Genomic DNA, 19,304 nt, shown 5'->3' on the forward strand with positions numbered 1-19,304 from the left:
GAGAGTTGTAAAAGAGTGCCTGAAGGCTTTATGTGTCAATGCAAGGAGCATTCGTAATAAGGTGGATGAATTGAAAGTGCAGATTATTATTAATGATTATGATATAGTTGGGATCACAGAGACATGGCTCCAGGGTGACCAGGGATGGGAGCTCAACGTTCAGGGATATTCAATATTCAGGAGGGATAGACACGAAGGAAGGGGAGGTGGGGTGGCGTTGCTGGTTAAAAAAGAGATTAACGCAATAGAAAGGAAGGACATAAGCCGGGAAGATGTGGAATCGATATGGGTAGAGCTGCGTAACACTAAGGGGCAGAAGACGCTGGTGGGAGTTGTGTACAGGCCACCTAACAGTAGTAGTGAGGTCGGAGATGGTATTAAACAGGAAATTAGAAATGTGTGCAATAAAGGAACAGCAGTTATAATGGGTGACTTCAATCTACATGTAGACTGGGTGAACCAAATTGGTAAAGGTGCTGAGGAAGAGGATTTCTTGGAATGTATGCGGGATGGTTTTTTGAACCAACATGTCGAGGAACCGACTAGAGAGCAGGCTATTCTGGACTGGGTTTTGAGCAATGAGGAAGGGTTAATTAGCGATCTTGTCGTGAGAGGCCCCTTGGGTAAGAGTGACCATAATATGGTGGAATTCTTCATTAACATGGAGAGTGACGTAGTTAATTCAGAAACAAAGGTTCTGAACTTAAAGAGGGGTAACTTTGAAGGTATGAGACATGAATTAGCTAAGATAGACTGGCAAATGACACTTCAAGGATTGACGGTGGATATGCAATGGCAGGCATTTAAAGGTTGCATGGATGAACTACAACAATTGTTCATCCCAGTTTGGCAAAAGAATAAATCAAGGTAGGTAGTGCACCCGTGGCTGACAAGAGAAATTAGGGATAGTATCAATTCCAAAGAAGTAGCATACAAATTAGCCAGAGAAAGTGGCTCACCTGAGGACTGGGAGAAATTCAGAGTTCAGCAGAGGAGGACAAAGGGCTTAATTAGGAAGGGGAAAAAAGATTATGAGAGAAAACTGGCAGAGAACATAAAAACGGACTGTAAAAGCTTTTATAGATATGTAAAAAGGAAAAGACTGATAAAGACAAATGTAGGTCCCCTGCAAACAGAAACAGGTGAATTGATTATGGGGAGCAAGGACATGGCAGACCAATTGAATAATTACTTTGGTTCTGTCTTCACTAAGGAGGACATAAATAATCTTCCAGAAATAGTAAGGGACAGAGGGTCCAGTGAGATGGAGGAACTGAGCGAAATACATGTTAGTAGGGAAGTGGTGTTAGGTAAATTGAAGGGATTGAAGGCAGATAAATCCCCAGGGCCAGATGGTCTGCATCCCAGAGTGCTTAAGGAAGTGGCCCAAGAAATAGTGGATGCATTAGTGATAATTTTTCAAAACTCGTTAGATTCTGGACTAGTTCCTGAGGATTGGAGGGTGGCTAATGTAACCCCACTTTTTAAAAAAGGAGGGAGAGAGAAACCGGGGAATTATAGGCCGGTTAGCCTAACGTCGGTGGTGGGGAAACTGCTGGAGTCAGTTATCAAGGATGTGATAACAGCACATTTGGAAAGCGGTGAAATGATCGGACAAAGTCAGCATGGATTTGTGAAAGGAAAATCATGTCTGACGAATCTCATAGAATTTTTTGAGGATGTAACTAGTAGAGTGGATAGGGGAGAACCAGTGGATGTGGTATATTTGGATTTTCAAAAGGCTTTTGACAAGGTCCCACATAGGAGATTAGTGTGCAAACTTAAAGCACACGGTATTGGGGGTAAGGTATTGGTGTGGGTGGAGAATTGGTTAGCAGACAGGAAGCAAAGAGTGGGAATAAACGGGACCTTTTCAGAATGGCAGGCGGTGACTAGTGGGGTACCGCAAGGCTCAGTGCTGGGACCCCAGTTGTTTACAATATATATTAATGACTTGGATGAGGGAATTAAATGCAGCATCTCCAAGTTTGCGGATGACACGAAGCTGGGTGGCAGTGTTAGCAGTGAGGAGGATGCTAAGAGGATGCAGGGTGACTTGGATAGGTTGGGTGAGTGGGCAAACTCATGGCAGATGCAATTTAATGTGGATAAATGTGAAGTTATCCACTTTGGTGGCAAAAATAGGAAAACAGATTATTATCTGAATGGTGGCCGATTAGGAAAAGGGGAGGTGCAACGAGACCTGGGTGTCATTATACACCAGTCATTGAAAGTGGGCATGCAGGTACAGCAGGCGGTGAAAAAGGCGAACGGTATGCTGGCATTTATAGCGAGAGGATTCGAGTACAGGAGCAGGGAGGTACTACTGCAGTTGTACAAGGCCTTGGTGAGACCACACCTGGAGTATTGTGTGCAGTTTTGGTCCCCTAATCTGAGGAAAGACATCTTTGCCATAGAGGGAGTACAAAGAAGGTTCACCAGATTGATTCCTGGGATGGCAGGTCTTTCATATGAAGAAAGACTGGATGAACTGGGCTTGTACTCGTTGGAATTTAGAAGATTGAGGGGGGATCTGATTGAAACGTATAAGATCCTAAAGGGATTGGACAGGCTAGATGCAGGAAGATTGTTCCCGATGTTGGGGAGGTCTAGAACGAGGGGTCACAGTTTGAGGATAGAGGGGAAGCCTTTTAGGACCGAGGTTAGGAAAAACTTCTTCACACAGAGAGTGGTGAATCTGTGGAATTCTCTGCCACAGCAAACTGTTGAGGCCAGTTCATTAGCTATGTTTAAAAGGAAGTTAGATATGGCCCTTGTGGCTACAGGGGTCAGGGGGTATGGAGGGAAGGCTGGGTTCTGAGTTGGATGATCAGCCATGATCATAATAAATGGCGGTGCAGGCTCGAAGGGCCGAATGGCCTACTCCTGCACCTATTTTCTATGTTTCTATGTTTCTATACGTTAAGAGGAAGAAATTAGCATTATTTGTCACATGTACATCGAAACATCAAACTATACAGTGAAGTATGTCGTTTTGTGTCAGTGACCAACAAAGTCTGAGGATTGTAATGGGCAACCCACAACCGTCACCACACTTCTGGTGCCAACATAACATTCCGATAACTCTAACTCTATGTCCATGGAAGATACAAGGAAACTGAAGCACCCCGGGGTAACCCACAGGGTCATGGGAAGAACATACAAACTCCTTATAGACAGTGGTGAGAATCGAACCCTTATCGGTGTTCGCTGTCGCAATTGAGATAACTGCTATGCTATTGTTCCACATCTCAATCCTCTGACTGGGTGTAGGGTAAGTGTGCTGGTCAGTAGCCAGCTCCCCTCACCCTGTTCTTCTGACTGTTGAGAGGTTTTCTGCTACTTTAGAGGAAGGAAGGAAAGGCTACCAAAGGCGAGTGGTTATTACTGACTCTGACGCTCGGTAAAACCCTGGTGTGATCCGACCATTTCCTCTTGATAGACTTGTTAAAGAAAATGAAATAGTCACATGAGCACCTGCAAGCTGTGTGATGAGCCTCTGATCCCAAAATAGTCCGTAAGGAGGATCTTATGGACATCATTGGCATCATCCTTTAGTTGAGGAGGAAGTTAAGGTGTTTCTGGAGTCAAGTTTTTGCAGAATAAGGATTATCACTCCCCGTACAGCAGGTATGGGTTTGCTTTAGGTTGTACTATACCAGCAGTCCTACATTTGACCTGAGGAGCTCATGCTTTCCTTTCTAACAGAGTGTTTTTATTTATTTTGTTTTATCAGCACACAGAGAGCATCAAAGAAGAAGGCACAATAGGCCTCAAGATGGTATTCGAATTCTCATCTGCATCGAATCTCTATGTCAGTACAATGTGTAAGTGTCATAATCCACTGTTGCCATGGGACCATCAAATACAATCCAGCAGCTGAACAACTAGCAAATTCAAGCATATCCAGATGAAGGTGTTAGATATGGAATAGGAATTCGTCACTCGGAATCACTGGCACAGATGTAAATGCGCAAAATTAAAGAAGTGCAGTAGTTCATATGCTTTCTCAAGGCTATTCTGTTATTCTGTAAAATCATTATCGATTATCAGAACTCCATTTTCCAATGCCATCCCCGTAAACCTTAATGCCCTGATATCAGTCTTGGATATGCTCAACAAACAAGTCCTTCAGAACAGAGAATTCTAAAACAGTGAACTCCTTCCAAGTGAAGGGGCTTCACTTCATCTCAATTCTCAGTGCTTAACTATTTACACTAGCACCCTCCAGCCAGGGAGAATTATCTTTCCAAAGATATTTCATTAAAGCCTTTTAAGATGGAATGTACTCAGGAAAAAATAATAAAGAGCCTGTGTTCAAGAGAGAAGAAATGGGATTGAAGAATGAGCTGACTTGGGTTGGTTCCTCAAAACTGGAGGGACCTAAGCAGACCGTTTAATTGATTTTTACTATACATATGCATCAGGTCAGGCAGTATCTATGGAGAAAGAAACAAACTGAATGATTCTGTTCGATAACCTTACACTGCATAATTCAATCAATTGTGGAAATGTCTGTGAAACTAGCAGCATTTTATCTACACAACACAAACCATCCATCCAACGGTAAATGAACACTGATAGCTGACTATCACATTGTCATTTGCTCTAGCCAAGAATTCACCAGAGCTTCAGTGTAGTCTCCTCCAACTCACAGACATGATTTGGCTAATTGTTAAAGTGGAAAGTTACGGCTTTGAAAGCTAAATTTCTTTCTCTCCCCACAGGTGCTACCTGAGCTGCTGAATATTTGCAGCATTTTCTAGGTTTTTTAAAACATCAAATTTCCACTATTTTGCTTTTTACTATTAGTGTTTATTATTGCAGGATATTTTGACATTGAGTTAATTCCTTAGACAGTTCTCACACTTGAAAAGCACTACAATTAAGGGGAGCGTTAACCTAGTTTTGGAAGACATCTTTATGTACATGTGACTCACCAGTCAACTATAAAGCCCAATCAATTTTCTGTTCTATAACCTGAATGCTTATAAAATGGACGTTTCATTGTTGTTTAGTTTGAGTTTCCTAGACATTAATTTCACTATAAAGTGCCATACAGTGGAACATGTTGGTACAGACTTGCTGCTGTCTCCTGGATATCCCGTTGTACATTTCATAGATTAGTAAATCTTAAATATGCTAGTAAAATCTAGGAGCTGACACAGAATAAACCTAAAGTAAAAGAACCTATTTGGATTAAAATAGCTATTCCTGAAACAATGACATTGCAAACATAACTTATTGTGGCTATAATGCTACCAGTGTAACACTGTGCTCAATGATGTATTACTGTAATACAACAGTATAATACTACATATTCAGTCCCTCAGACATGTTCTGCAATTCAATTAGATAACGACTAACTTCACACCAACACATTCAGTACCCATCGTTGCCACATGTCATTTGAAAGACTCATCGACTGAAAATCCGAGCTTTGGGGGTTAATTTTTCATATTTTTATTTCTATGAGGGAAAATGCTAACTGACAGCTTCCCTGAAAAGTGTAGTTCTACTTATATGTTCCATTGCTCTGGACTCTGTCACCAGAGGAAAAGCCTCTTCCTATCTTCTGAATTAGTCAAGAAAACAGAAGCCTGCTGTTGAACTCCTTTATCCTCAATATCATACTGAGAAACCTGTACTCTATCCCCTTTTAGATATCTTTTCATTGGTGTGATGCAAAATGCTGAACACAGTACTCTAATGATCATCTGTACAACTATATATAATTTCCATTCTGTTGTATACTTGCCCACTTGAAATAATGGGCAACATCATTTTTGCCTTCTTTGTATCTCTTCCCTGTTTCTTTAACTGATTTCTACCTTGAGCCTCTAATCCTTTTCTCTACCACAATTTTGAGCTTTATATCTTTTAGGAAATATTTTGATCTTAACTTTAGGACAAAAGTAAACGATTTCATACTTAGCCAGAATGATGCCCATCGGCCATAAATTTGTTCGCTCAATTTACCAAACTCCATTTACAATTTCCTACTCCCATTGCCGTGTTGTGTAATTTAGTGTTATCAGAAAATCTGGATGCATGCTTCTCCATTCCTTCAAAGAAGATAGTGAAAAGCTAATCTGTGTAATTGCTGTGCACAGTGTTTTCACAAATAAAATACATTTCTCCATCTTCTATCTGTTAGTCAAACTTTGATCCATATCAATTTGTTATCTACGATTGTCAACATTAATATTTTTATTAACAATCTTCTTCTGTTGAACAATATTGAATTCCTTATGAAAGTCCATATCACAGGCATTTCCTGAGTTACTGCAATGGTGACACAGTTAATGAGTATAAGAAAGACAGAGAACAAAAACTGAATCTTCATCCAGCTGACCATTTTTACACTAAACCTACACTAAAGGTGGAGGGATACGGACATTCTGTAGATAGGAAAGGCAAGTGTTTGGGAGTTTTTGATTTGTTTTTTCCCGGTTCAGCAACACATTGTGGGCTGAGTGGCCTGATCCTGTGCTGTACTCTTCTGTGTTATGTGCTCTATCTTCTAATTCTATCTTATTCTCCCTAGATCCATCAACTCCCTCTAAATTTTCCCCTTACTTACACACCTGAGAGTAATTTACAGTGCCCAATTAATCCACAAACTCATACCTTTGTTGGGACCTCCTCAAAAAACAAATGGATAGATAATACATTGGGATAGAAACATAGAAACATAGAAACATAGAAAATAGGTGCAGGAGTAGGCCATTCGGCCCTTCGAGCCTGCATCGCCATTTATTATGATCATGGCTGATCATCCAACTCAGAACCCCGCCCCAGCCTTCCCTCCATACCCCCTGACCCCTGTAGCCACAAGGGCCATATCTAACTCCCTCTTAAACATAGCCAATGAACTGGCCTCAACAGTTTGCTGTGGCAGAGAATTCCACAGATTCACCACTCTCTGTGCGAAGAAGTTTTTCCTAATCTCGGTCCTAAAAGGCTTCCCCTCTATCCTCAAACTGTGACCCCTCGTTCTGGACTTCCCCAACATCGGGAACAATCTTCCTGCATCTAGCCTGTCCAATCCCTTTAGGATCTTATACGTTTCAATCAGATCCCCCCTCAATCTTCTAAATTCCAACGAGTACAAGCCCAGTTCATCCAGTCTTTCTTCATATGAAAGTCCTGCCATCCCAGGAATCAATTTAGTGAACCTTCTTTGTACTCCCTCTATGGCAAAGATGTCTTTCCTCAGATTAGGGGACCAAAACTGCACACAATACTCCAGGTGTGGTCTCACCAAGGCCTTGTACAACTGCAGTAGTACCTCCCTGCTCCTGTACTCGAATCCTCTCGCTATAAATGCCAGCATACCATTCGCCTTTTTCACCGCCTGCTGTACCTGCATGCCCACTTTCAATGACTGGTGTATAATGACACCCAGGTCTCATTGCACCTCCCCTTTTCCTAATCGGCCACCATTCAGATAATAATCTGTTTTCCTGTTTTTGCCACCAAAGTGGATAACTTCACATTTATCCACATTAAATTGCATCTGCCATGAGTTTGCCCACTCACCCAACCTATCCAAGTCACCCTGCATCCTCTTAGCATCCTCCTCACTGCTAACACTGTCGCCAAGCTTCGTGTCATCCGCAAACTTGGAGATGCTGCATTTAATTCCCTCATCCAAGTCATTAATATATATTGTAAACAACTGGGGTCCCAGCACTGAGCCTTGCGGTACCCCACTAGTCACCGCCTGCCATTCTGAAAAGGTCCCGTTTATTCCCACTCTTTGCTTCCTGTCTGCTAACCAATTCTCCACCCACACCAATACCTTACCCCCAATACCATGTGCTTTAAGTTTGCACACTAATCTCCTGTGTGGGACCTTGTCAAAAGCCTTTTGAAAATCCAAATATACCACATCCACTGGTTCTCCCCTATCCACTCTACTAGTTACATCCTCAAAAAATTCTATGAGATTCGTCAGACATGATTTTCCTTTCACAAATCCATGCTGACTTTGTCCGATGATTTCACTGCTTTCCAAATGTGCTGTTATCACGTCTTTGATAACTGACTCCAGCAGTTTCCCCACCACCGACGTTAGGCTAACCGGTCTATAATTCCCTGGTTTCTCTCTCCCTCCTTTTTTAAAAATTGGGGTTACATTAGCCACCCTCCAATCCTCAGGAACTAGTCCAGAATCTAACGAGTTTTGAAAAATTACCACTAATGCATCCACTATTTCTTGGGCTACTTCCTTAAGCACTCTAGGATGCAGACCATCTGGCCCTGGGGATTTATCTGCCTTCAATCCCTTCAATTTACCTAACACCACTTCCCTACTAACATGTATTTCACTCAGTTCCTCCATCTCACTGGACCCTCTATCCCTTACTATTTCTGGAAGATTATTTATGTCCTCCTTAGTGAAGACAGAACCAAAGTAATTATTCAATTGGTCTGCCAGACAGAACCAAAGTAATTATTCAATTGGTCTGCCAATTGGATATTTGCTTGATATCCAACACTTGGTGTACCTCAATAAAATTTTAACACCTACCTGGTCAGGTGCCATCTGTAAGAAAATTAATTAACCTTTCTTATCAGACACCCTTCTTCAGAGAGCTTTCACGGGTTCTGATGTCGGGTCATTGATCTGAAACATCAATCCTGATTTTCTTTCCAAAGATGCTGACTTGATGAAAAATTCAAGTATTTTCTTGTTTTATTTCGGGAACTCTCTGATTTTCAGTATTCGTAGTATTTTGGTTTTCATTCCTAGTGTATTACCCCTGGGATACTGACTTGTTTACTCCACACCTGCTTGAGCTAGGAGCACTCTGAGTGATAATAAAGAGAGATTTTTCCTTGGTAACCAGGAGAAATAAATGTGGCATCATATAGTGTTAGCAATAAGTTGACTATGGTTTTTCTAAGAAGCTGGAATGGAAAGAGCGTTAACTCACAGCACTGAACTCTCTCATCTAACTGAGCTTAGTGCACTCAGAGAAATAGTCATTATTTCTAGTTAATAGTTCCAGGGCAGATTCACAGAACCTAGGAAGGAAGAACAGCTCACAGTCCCCATATTCGTGATTAAATGATCTGGAAGATCTCTTTACAGGACCTGCGGTTCCTGTGGGCAGATAATAATCTTTACATCTTCCCCTCATCCCTTCTGCCGTCTGCAACAAAAAATCAACAAAGTTCAGTTCTGTCTGAGAGCTGAAACAGAGCCTCTTTCACCAGCGATGATTGGCCCTGCAATCTTTTGGTGCTCTTATCCCTGATGTAATTCTGTTTTCCTGTCTGGACATGCAACAATTAGATGGAAAAGAATGAATATGAAACAAATGCTTGCATTTGTTAAGCTGAAGACAAGTCTTTGCACGCACTTTGCTCGGCACAGCCATTGATTTCCAGGTTAGATGGGGATTCATTCCTTTATTTTACATTACAGTTGTATAGCTTCACAACTGGGATTTGATCACACTATTGAGAATACAAGTCCATAATTTGTCCAGCACAAAAGCAATAGCAACAGCTTGCATTTATGTATTGGGTTTAATTAGGTTTAACGTTCTCAGGTATCACGGAATTAAACAGGAACTTCAGTCCATCTCGGTCGTGGCAAACTAAGTACCTAGCTGGGTTAGTGTCAGTTCCCTGCATTTGGCCAATGTCATTCTAAGCGTTTCTGTGTACCTGTCTAAACATCTTTTAAATGGTGTATGTATTTGTAATGCCTCTTCCAGCAGCTTATTCTGTATACCTACCACCCTCTGAGTGGAAAAACTTCCCCCCCACTTGTCTCCTTTAAATCTTTAACCCCCACCTTAGGCCTATGCCTACTAGCTTTAAAATTCCCTATGCTAGAACATAATTTTACCTCAAGCTCCTCATAATTTTACATTATCTTTATAGGACAACCCTTAACATTCCTTGCTCCGAGGATGAAAGCTTCAGTCTGTCCTTGTAACTCTAACCCTTTGGTCTTGGCCACATCTTCGTGAATCTGCAACCTTCCAGCTTAATGTTACCCCTCTTACAGCTTTATGCTCAGTTCATTAACTCACTTTGCACAATTCCTTAAAAACAAGTGTGATATCATCAATATTTTAAGCCATTGCTACATTCAATCCTATTTTCATATTTGGCATTGCACCCCAAATGTACTGTCTCTTGGTGTTCTGAAACTGGAAAGGGTTCAAAAGAGGTTCATGAAAATGATTCCAGGATTGAACAGTTTGTCATATGAAGAGCATTTGATGGCTCTAGACCTGTATTCACTGGAATTCAGAAGAATGAGGGGGTGACCTCTTTGAAACCTATCGAATGGTGAAAGGCATTAATAGAGTGTATATGGAGAGGATGATTCCTATGCTGAGAGAGAAAACACCCAGAAGGTGCAGCTTCAAAATGGAGGGGCTTCCTTTTAGAATGGCAATAAGGACGAATTTCTTTAGCCAGAGAGTGGTAAAACTGTGGAATCTTTGCCACAGGCGGCTGTGGAGGCCAAATCTTTATGTGTATTTAAGGCAGAGGTTGATAGATTCTTGATTGTTCAGGGCATGAAGGGATATGGGGAGAAGTCAGGAGATTGGGGCTGAGAGGAAAATTGGATCAGCCACGATGAAATGGTGGATTGGACTCGACGAGCCAGATGGCCTAATTCTGCTCCCATATCTTATTGTCTTATGGTGTCTTATCAGTCTAACATACTAAAATGTGGCAGTGATTGAAGGGCATGCATTTATGCCTAGAAACTGCTCAGAAACCAGGACATGTTAATATTAAGAAAGAGGAGGAGTTGGATGACTTGGAAACATTAAGGGGGTTAAATCTCTAAGGTCTGATGGGATCTATCTGAGGATTTTGAAGAAATCATGGGAGGAGATTGCTGGGGCTTTGACACAGTATTTTCTTTAGCCACAGGAAAGTGGCTAAAGACTGGGGAATGGCTGATACTGTTACTTTGTTTAAGAAAGGCGACAGTTTCAAACCAGGAAATTATCAGCAGGGAGCTTTATAGCTTCTGTAATTTGGGAATTTATAGTAGCAGATTTTTAGAGACAGGATTTACTTGCATTTGGAAAAGCACTGACTTATTATGTCATCGGTGAAACTCGGCACAGATTGGGGGGGTGGAGCAATTTGTTGGGAACCTTTCTCTGTGCACTACAAAAGACAGGATTGCATAGAGACTACTTATTTCAATTCACCTTCCCATTCCCATTCTCACATGTCTGTCCCTGACCTCCTCTATCCCATGACGAGGCCACACTCAGTCTGAAGAAACAACACCTCACATTCTGTCGGGGTGGCCTCCAATCTGATGGCATGAATATTGATTTCTCCAATTTCTTCCCCATCCCTCCTTCTTTCTTTTTCTATTTCCCATTCTGATTACCGTCTCACCCCTTTTCTTCCACTTGTCTGCTTATCACCTCCCTCTCGTTCTCCTTATCCTTCCCTTTCTTCCATGGCCCACCGCACTCTCCTGTCAGATTCCTTCTTCTTCAGCCCTTTACCTCTTCCACCTATTCCCCCCCCCAGCTTTATACTTCATCCCACTCCCCCACCTCCCACATTTCCCCCTCGCCTATCACCTGCCAACTTGTACTCTTTCCCCTTCCCCCTCCTTATTTTGGCTTCTGCACCCCTCCTTTAAATTCCTAATGATGTGTCTCAGCCCAAAATGTTGACTGTTTATTCCCCTCCATTAATGCTGACTGACAAATTTCAGAGTTGTATTGTACATGCATATATGGATTTTAGTAAGGCATTTGACAAGGTTCCACACGGTAGACTTATTCAGAAAGTTAGAAGGCACGGGATCCAGGGAGGTTTGGCCAGGTGGATTCAGAATTGGCTTGCCTGCAGAAGGCAGAGGGTGGTGGTGGAGGGAGTACATTCAGATTGGAGGATTGTGACTAGTGGTGTCCCACAAGGATCTGTTCTGGGACCTCCACTTTTCATGATTTTTATTAACGACCTGGATGTGGGGGTAGAAGGGTGGGTTGGCAAGTTTGCAGACGACACAAAGGTTGGTGGTGTTGTAGATAGTGTAGAGGATTGTCAAAATTGCAGAGAGACATTGATAGGATGCAGAAGTGGGCTGAGAAGTGGCAGATAGAGTTCAACCCGGAGAAGTGTGAGGTGGTACACTTTGGAAGGACAAACTCCAAGGCAGAGTACAAAGTAAATGGCAGGGTACTTGGTAGTGTGGAAGAGCAGAGGGATCTCGGGGTACATGTCCACAGATCCCTGAAAGTTGCCTCACAGGTGGATAGGGTAGTTAAGAAAGCTTATGGGGTGTTAGCTTTCATAAGTCGAGGGATAGAGTTTAAGAGTCGCGATGTAATGATGCAGCTCTATAAAACTCTGGTTAGGCCACACTTGGAGTACTGTGTCCAGTTCTGGTCACCTCACTATAGGAAGGACGTGGAAGCATTGGAAAGGGTACAGAGGAGATTTACCAGGATGCTGCCTGGTTTAGAAAGTGTGCATTATGATCAGAGATTAAGGGAGCTAGGGCTTTACTCTTTGGAGAGAAGGAGGATGAGAGGAGACATGATAGAGGTGTACAAGATAATAAGAGGAATAGATAGAGTGAATAGCCAGCGCTTCTTCCCCAGGGCACCACTGCTCAATACAAGAGGACATGGCTTTAAGGTAAGGGGTGGGAAGTTCAAGGAGGATATTAGAGGAAGGTTTTTTACTCAGAGAGTGGTTGGTGTGTGGAATGCACTGCCTGAGTCAGTGGTGGAGGCAGATACACTCGTGAAGTTTAAGAGACTACTAGACAGGTATATGGAGGAATCTAAGGTGGGGGCTTAATGGGAGGCAGGGTTTGAGGGTCGGCACAACATTGTGGGCCGAAGGGCCTGTACTATGCTGTACTATTGTATTATTATCTCGACAGTAATATTAACCTTGAACCTTGACTTTCTCATTTACTCCATTTTGTGTGTGCTGCCCAAGACCAATTGAATAATTACTTTGGTTCTGTCTTCACTAAGGAGGACATAAATAATCTTCCGGAAATAGGAGGGGACAGAGGATCCAGTGAGATGGAGGAACTGAGGGAAATACATGTTAGTAAGGAAGTGGTGTTAGGTAAATTGAAGCGATTAAAGGCAGATAGATCCCCAGGGCCAGATGGTCTGCATCCCAGAGTGCTTAAGGAAGTAGCCCAAGAAATAGTGGATGCATTAGTGATAATTTTTCAAAACTCTTTAGATTCTGGACTAGTTCCTGAGGATTGGAGGGTGGCTAATGTAACCCCACTTTTTAAAAAAGGAGGGAGAGAGAAACCAGGGAATTATAGACCAGTTAGCCTAACATCGGTGGTGGGGAAACTGCTAGAGTCAGTTATCAAAGATGTGATAACAGCACATTTGGAAAGCGGTGAAATCATCAGACAAAGTCAGCATGGATTTGTGAAAGGAAAATCATGTCTGACGAATCTCACAGAATTTTTTGAGGATGTAACTAGTAGAGTGGATAGGGGAGAACCAGTGGACGTGGTATATTTGGATTTTCAAAAGGCTTTTGACAAGGTCCCACACAGGAGATTAGTGTGCAAACTTAAAGCACACGGTACTGGGGGTAAGGTATTGATGTGGATAGAGAATTGGTTGGCAGACAGGAAGCAAAGAGTGGGAATAAACGGGACCTTTTCAGACTGGCAGGCAGTGACTAGTGGGGTACCGCAAGGCTCAGTGCTGGGACCCCAGTTGTTTACAATATATATTAATGACCTGGATGAGGGAATTAAATGCAGCATCTCCAAGTTTGCGGATGACACGAAGCTGGGCGGCACTGTTAGCTGTGAGGAGGATGCTAAGAAGATGCAGGGTGACTTGGATAGGTTAGGTGAGTGGGCAAATTCATGGCAGATGCAATTTAATGTGGATAAATGTGAAGTTATCCACTTTGGTGGCAAAAACAGGAAAACAGATTATTATCCAAATGGTGGCCGATTAGGAAAAGGGGAGGTGCAATGAGACCTGGGTGTCATTATACACCAGTCATTGAAAGTGGGCATGCAGGTACAGCAGGCGGTGAAAAAGGCGAATGGTATGCTGGCATTTATAGCAAGAGGATTCGAGTACAGGAGCAGGGAGGTACTACTGCAGTTGTACAAGGCCTTGGTGAGACCACACCTGGAGTATTGCGTGCAGTTTTGGTCCCCTAATCTGAGGAAAGACATCCTTGCCATAGAGGGAGTACAAAGAAGGTTCACCAGATTGATTCCTGGGATGGCAGGACTTTCATATGATGAAAGACTGGATGAACTAGGCTTATACTCGTTGGAATTTAGAAGATTGAGGGGGGATCTGATTGAAACGTATAAAATCCTAAAGGGATTGGACAGGCTAGATGCAGGAAGATTGTTCCCGATGTTGGGGAAGTCCAGAACGAGTGGTCACAGTTTGAGGATAAAGGGGAAGCCTTTTAGGACCGAGATTAGGAAAAACTTCGTCACACAGAGAGTGGTGAATCTGTGGAATTCTATGCCACAGGAAACAGTTGAGGCCAGTTCATTGGCTATATTTAAGAGGGAGTTAGATATGGCCCTTGTGGCTAAAGGGGTCGGGGGTATGGAGGGAAGGCTGGTACAGGGTTCTGAGTTGGATGATCAGCCATGATCATACTGAATGGCGGTGCAGGCTCAAAGGGCCGAATGGCCTGCTCCTGCACCTATTTTCTATGTTTCTATGTTTCTATAAGTGTGGCTTTCTGTGGGTCTCACAAATTTATCCTGTCCTGTCTCACAGATTTGAATGAGTTTTTTGAGTAAGTGATAAAGATGATTGATGAGGGTAGGGCAGTGGATGTTCTTCTATCTATGTGATCATTACAGCATTTGACAATGTCTCTCATAGTAGGATAGTCCAGAAGGTTAAGTCACATGGGACCCAAGATGAAGTGGTAAAGTAGATCCAAAGTAGAATTGGTTATAGTGCTGAGGAAATGTTTTTCTGACTAAAGATTTGTGACTAGTGGTGTTGTCCAAGGATCAGTGCAGGCCTATGTTGTTTGTAATCTATGGCAATGATATGGACAAAAGAGTAGATATTCTAATCAGTAAGTCTGCAGATGGTGTGTAAATGGGTGGAATTGTGGATAGTGAGGAAGATTCCCAACAGATACAGCAGAATATAGAGTTTGAAATTTGCGTTGAGAAATGGAAGATGGAGTTTAATTTGGATGAGTATGAGCTGATCCATTTCTAGAAGAGATGTAAGAGAAAAGTATACAGTAATGACAGGTCTTTTAGGAGCACTAATGTACTGAGTGATCTTGAGGTGCAAGTCCAGAGTGCTTTACCAAATTCAGATGACACCTGGCTCAAAGCTACGGTAGAAGACATAGGGTGAGGTGTTTAAATACTTGGCTTGGGAAGCAGTTTATAAGGACAGTTTCAAAGGAGGAAGTTTGAGAAGGGCATAATATTTGTACAATAGTGCTCCATTACAGCCATGCAAGCTTAGTATTATCACTCAACACTAGCACACAGACAAAATACTAAACTGTAAGTATTTTGTGTTACAACCATACCAGGGCTACCATGGTAATATTTAAAACTATTCAATATTAATGTCAGGGGTGTACAAAGGTGCGGCATTATAACAGTATAGTGATAATGTATATATTGTCCCATCATTAAAAATGTTTTAACACCATTTACTGCTATATTAAACAATCTCATTTTATTGCACTACAATGAAATTACAAATAATATAAATATTATTTAATACTATTTAATGCTATTTAACATTAATCACTGACAATAAAACCACAGAATTTCCATAAATCATTATTTTGTGTACTGCATCAGATAGGATAAATGAAAGGTATATCTATATGATTGCATCGCAAAGTCAGCAGATATAACATAAAGTCAGCAGACATAGCACACACTAGACCAGCGTAGATGCTTGCAAATACAATGTCCCCACTTTGCACATAAGAGATATTGAGTCCATGGAGCAACAAAACTGAATCTGTTAAAAAGTTACTGTAAGGTCCTCAAAATATGGGACTGGAATCTGATCAATAGTTGATTTAAAAAAATTAAGGGAAAGTAATGGGCAACGTGTTTGGAGGGCTTTGGTGAAAGTGTCAGCACTGATACAGATGCAGAGGGGACTAATCTCCCTCTGTGCTGGGAATTATATATTAGAACAAGATATCTGCATCACCACCTCAACCCTTGCACCAATGCTGAGAGATTTTATCAAATCAAAATAAAGTTCCAGTGTTCAGTTTTGGAACAATGACGTATACTATTTCAAAGCCACTTCCCAGTCTGTACCTTGTTTTGATTAATACAGCAGGACAAACCTTGACATTGGGAAAACTGGAGATGATTTGCACAGAATGAGGAACAGAGCTAGCTATTCACTGACAAATACTCTTCTAAAATCACAGCAAATAGAGTGAGTCTCTCTGTCTGTCTTACAGGTCTCTGGAAACTGTCAATGGCCTGGGTAGCAGCAGTCATATATTTACTATGTTTGTCAGTGGCACCCTCTATTTGCAGGTAAGAGACTGAATCAAGAACTCACCTTGGGTTGTGAAATCCGCTTCTTATAATCAAACAACAAGCTGTGGATTTCTAAATTAAATACAGTCAGCACACCGTATCAGATGATCACATCAGTACCACATTAATAAACTATTCATTCTTATAGGGTTTTAAAAGACAGACAGGTGCATGGATGTGAATGGGTTAGGAGGAAACGGGCCAAAACACAATGGTACGAGCTTAAATGGTCATCTTGGTACATGGATGAGATGGGTGGAAGGGAATGTTTCCATGCTGTATTGCTCTGGGATGCTGAGATACATAGTCCATGCACAGCATATGTCACTATCAGCTCTGTGCCTGTACACAGAAGTAAAACTGGAAAACTGATCCTGTTTCTTCATCTAACTGTGCATGTACAGTATATATTAGATAAACTGAACAATGGATTAGCTCAGATACTGAAAAGCCAACAAATGTTAGTCAAGGTGAATACCTCATTCCACTCTGAGGTAAGGCTTAGCTTCAGTAGATTCAAAGTTCAAAAGTTTGAATCAAAGTTTAAAGCAAGTTTATTATCAAAGTCCATATATGGCACCATATACAACCCTAAGGTTCATTTTCTTGTGTGCATAATCAATAAATCTATAGAATAATAACCATAACAGAATCAATGAAAGACCACCCATCTAGGGCATTCAACCACAGCGCAGAAGACAACAAACTGTGTAAATACAAAAAGAAGAAATAATAATAATAAATAAGCAATAGATATTGAGAACATGAGATGTAGAGTGCTTGAAAGTGAATCCATTGGTTGTGGGAATATTTCAATGATGGGGCAAGTGAAGTTGAGCGAAGTTATTCCCTTTGGTTCAAGAGCCTGATGGTTAAAGGGTAGTAACTTTTCCTGAACCTGGTGGTGCGAGCCCTGAGTCTCTTGTACCTTCTTCCTGATAGCAGCAGTGAGAAGCGAGCATGTCCGGAGTGGTGGGGGTCCCCAATGATGGACGCTGCTTTCCGGCAATAACGCTTTGTGTAGATGGGCTCAGTGGTGGGGTGGACTTTACCTGTGATGGACTGGGCCATATCCGCTACTTTTTGTAGGATTTTACGTTCAAGAGCACTGATGTTTCAGTACCAGGCTGTGATACAGCCAGTCAATATACTCTCCACCACACATCAACAGAAGTTCGTCAAAGTTTTTGACGTCCTGCTGAATCTTCGCAAACTCCTGAGGAAATAGAGGCACTACCGTGCTTTCTTCATAATTGCACTTACATGCTGGGCCCAGGACAGGTCCTCCAAAATAATAACACCTAGGAATTTAAAGTGCTAACCTCCTTCAGATCAGAGGTGTGAAATGAGTAGAGCAGGGAGATAAGCACACAGCCCTGTGGTGCACCTGTACTGATGGAGATAGTAGAGGAGATGTTTTTGCCAATTCAAATTGGCAAGTGAGGAAATCAAGAATGCAGTTGCAGAAGAAGGTATTGAGGCCAAGGTCTTGGAGCTTATTGATTAGTTTTGATGGGATAATATTATTGAATGCTGAGCTGTAGTCAATAAAGAACATCCTGACGTATACATCTTTGCTGTCCAGATGTTCTAGGGTTGAGTGAAGAGCCAGTGAGATGGCATCTGTTGTGGACCTGTTGCTCAGGTAGGCAAATTGGAGCAGATCTAAATCACTTCTCTAAATCACTAAATACTTCATCACCCACCTCTTAAAACACTTCATCACTGTGGATGTGGGCATGTGGCCAAGTGGTTAAGTCAGTGGACTAGCTACCTGAAGGTCGTGAGTTCGAGCCCCAGCCGAGACAACGTGTCGTGTCCTTGAGCAAGGCACTTTATCACACATTGCTCTGCGATGACACTGGTGCCAACCTGTATGGGTCCCAATGCCCTTCCCTTGGACAACATTGGTGTCGTGAAGTGGGGAGACTTGCAGCATGGGCGACTGCTGGTCTTCCATACAACCTTGCCCAGGCCTGCGCCCTGGAGAGTGAAGATTTTCCAGGCGCAGATCCATGGTCTCGCAAGACTAATGGATGCCTTTGCTTACTTTACTGTGGATGTAAGTGCTACTGGGTGATAGTCATTGAGGTAGGTTATCAGACTCTGCTTGGGCATCGACGTAATTGAAGCCCGCTAGAAGTAGTGGGTATCATGCACTGGTGAAACAAGAGGTTAAAGATCGCAGTGGACGCACCAGCAAGTTGATCAACACATGTCCTAAGCACCTGGCCAGGAATCCCATCTGAGCTGCATGCTTCTCATGGGCTCACCCTTCTGAAGGCTGCTTGTGCATCAGCTTCAGACCCTGAAATCATAGAATCGTCAAGGGATGTGGGAACTTGTGATGGTTCCTCCATGTTTTGACGGTCAGTGCGAGTATTGAGGACATCTGAAATGAAGCTTACTGTCTCCTGTGTTGCTTGATTTGACTTAATAAGAGGCGCCACAACAGTTGTTGATTCAAGTTTTGTCTGAAATTGCTGCTTCGCCCATGAGATGGCTTTCCAGAGATCATGCCTGGACCTCTTCTAATTTTCTTGGTCATCAGACTTGAATGCCTCTGATCTGGCCCTCAGCAGATATTGGATATCTTGGCTCATCTGGGCTTCTGACTGGAGAAGTCTCGGATTGATTTTGTGGGCCACATTCATCCACAGCTGTTTTAATAAAATCCATTACAACTGTGGTGTATTCATTCAGATCCACAGATGAATCCTTGAACACAGCCAGTCCTCTGACTCCAAGCAATCCCATAGCAGCACCTCTGCCT

At 42.3% G+C, this 19,304-nt stretch overlaps 1 protein-coding gene across 2 annotated transcripts in view; it reads left to right on the top strand.

Annotated features, from left to right (window-relative positions):
- Window positions 1-19,304, top strand: part of LOC134344862 (erythroferrone-like) — a 127,924-nt gene that overhangs the window by 86,535 nt on the left and 22,085 nt on the right. For both annotated transcript variants that reach the window (XM_063044976.1, XM_063044974.1), the window contains exons 6-7: window positions 3,737-3,827; window positions 16,450-16,528. In XM_063044976.1, coding sequence (XP_062901046.1) covers window positions 3,737-3,827; window positions 16,450-16,528 — 170 coding nt within the window. The remainder of the gene's footprint in view (window positions 1-3,736; window positions 3,828-16,449; window positions 16,529-19,304) is intronic.

The sequence above is a fragment of the Mobula hypostoma genome, chromosome 4, assembly GCF_963921235.1.
Source record: "Mobula hypostoma chromosome 4, sMobHyp1.1, whole genome shotgun sequence".
NCBI lineage: Eukaryota > Metazoa > Chordata > Chondrichthyes > Myliobatiformes > Myliobatidae > Mobula > Mobula hypostoma.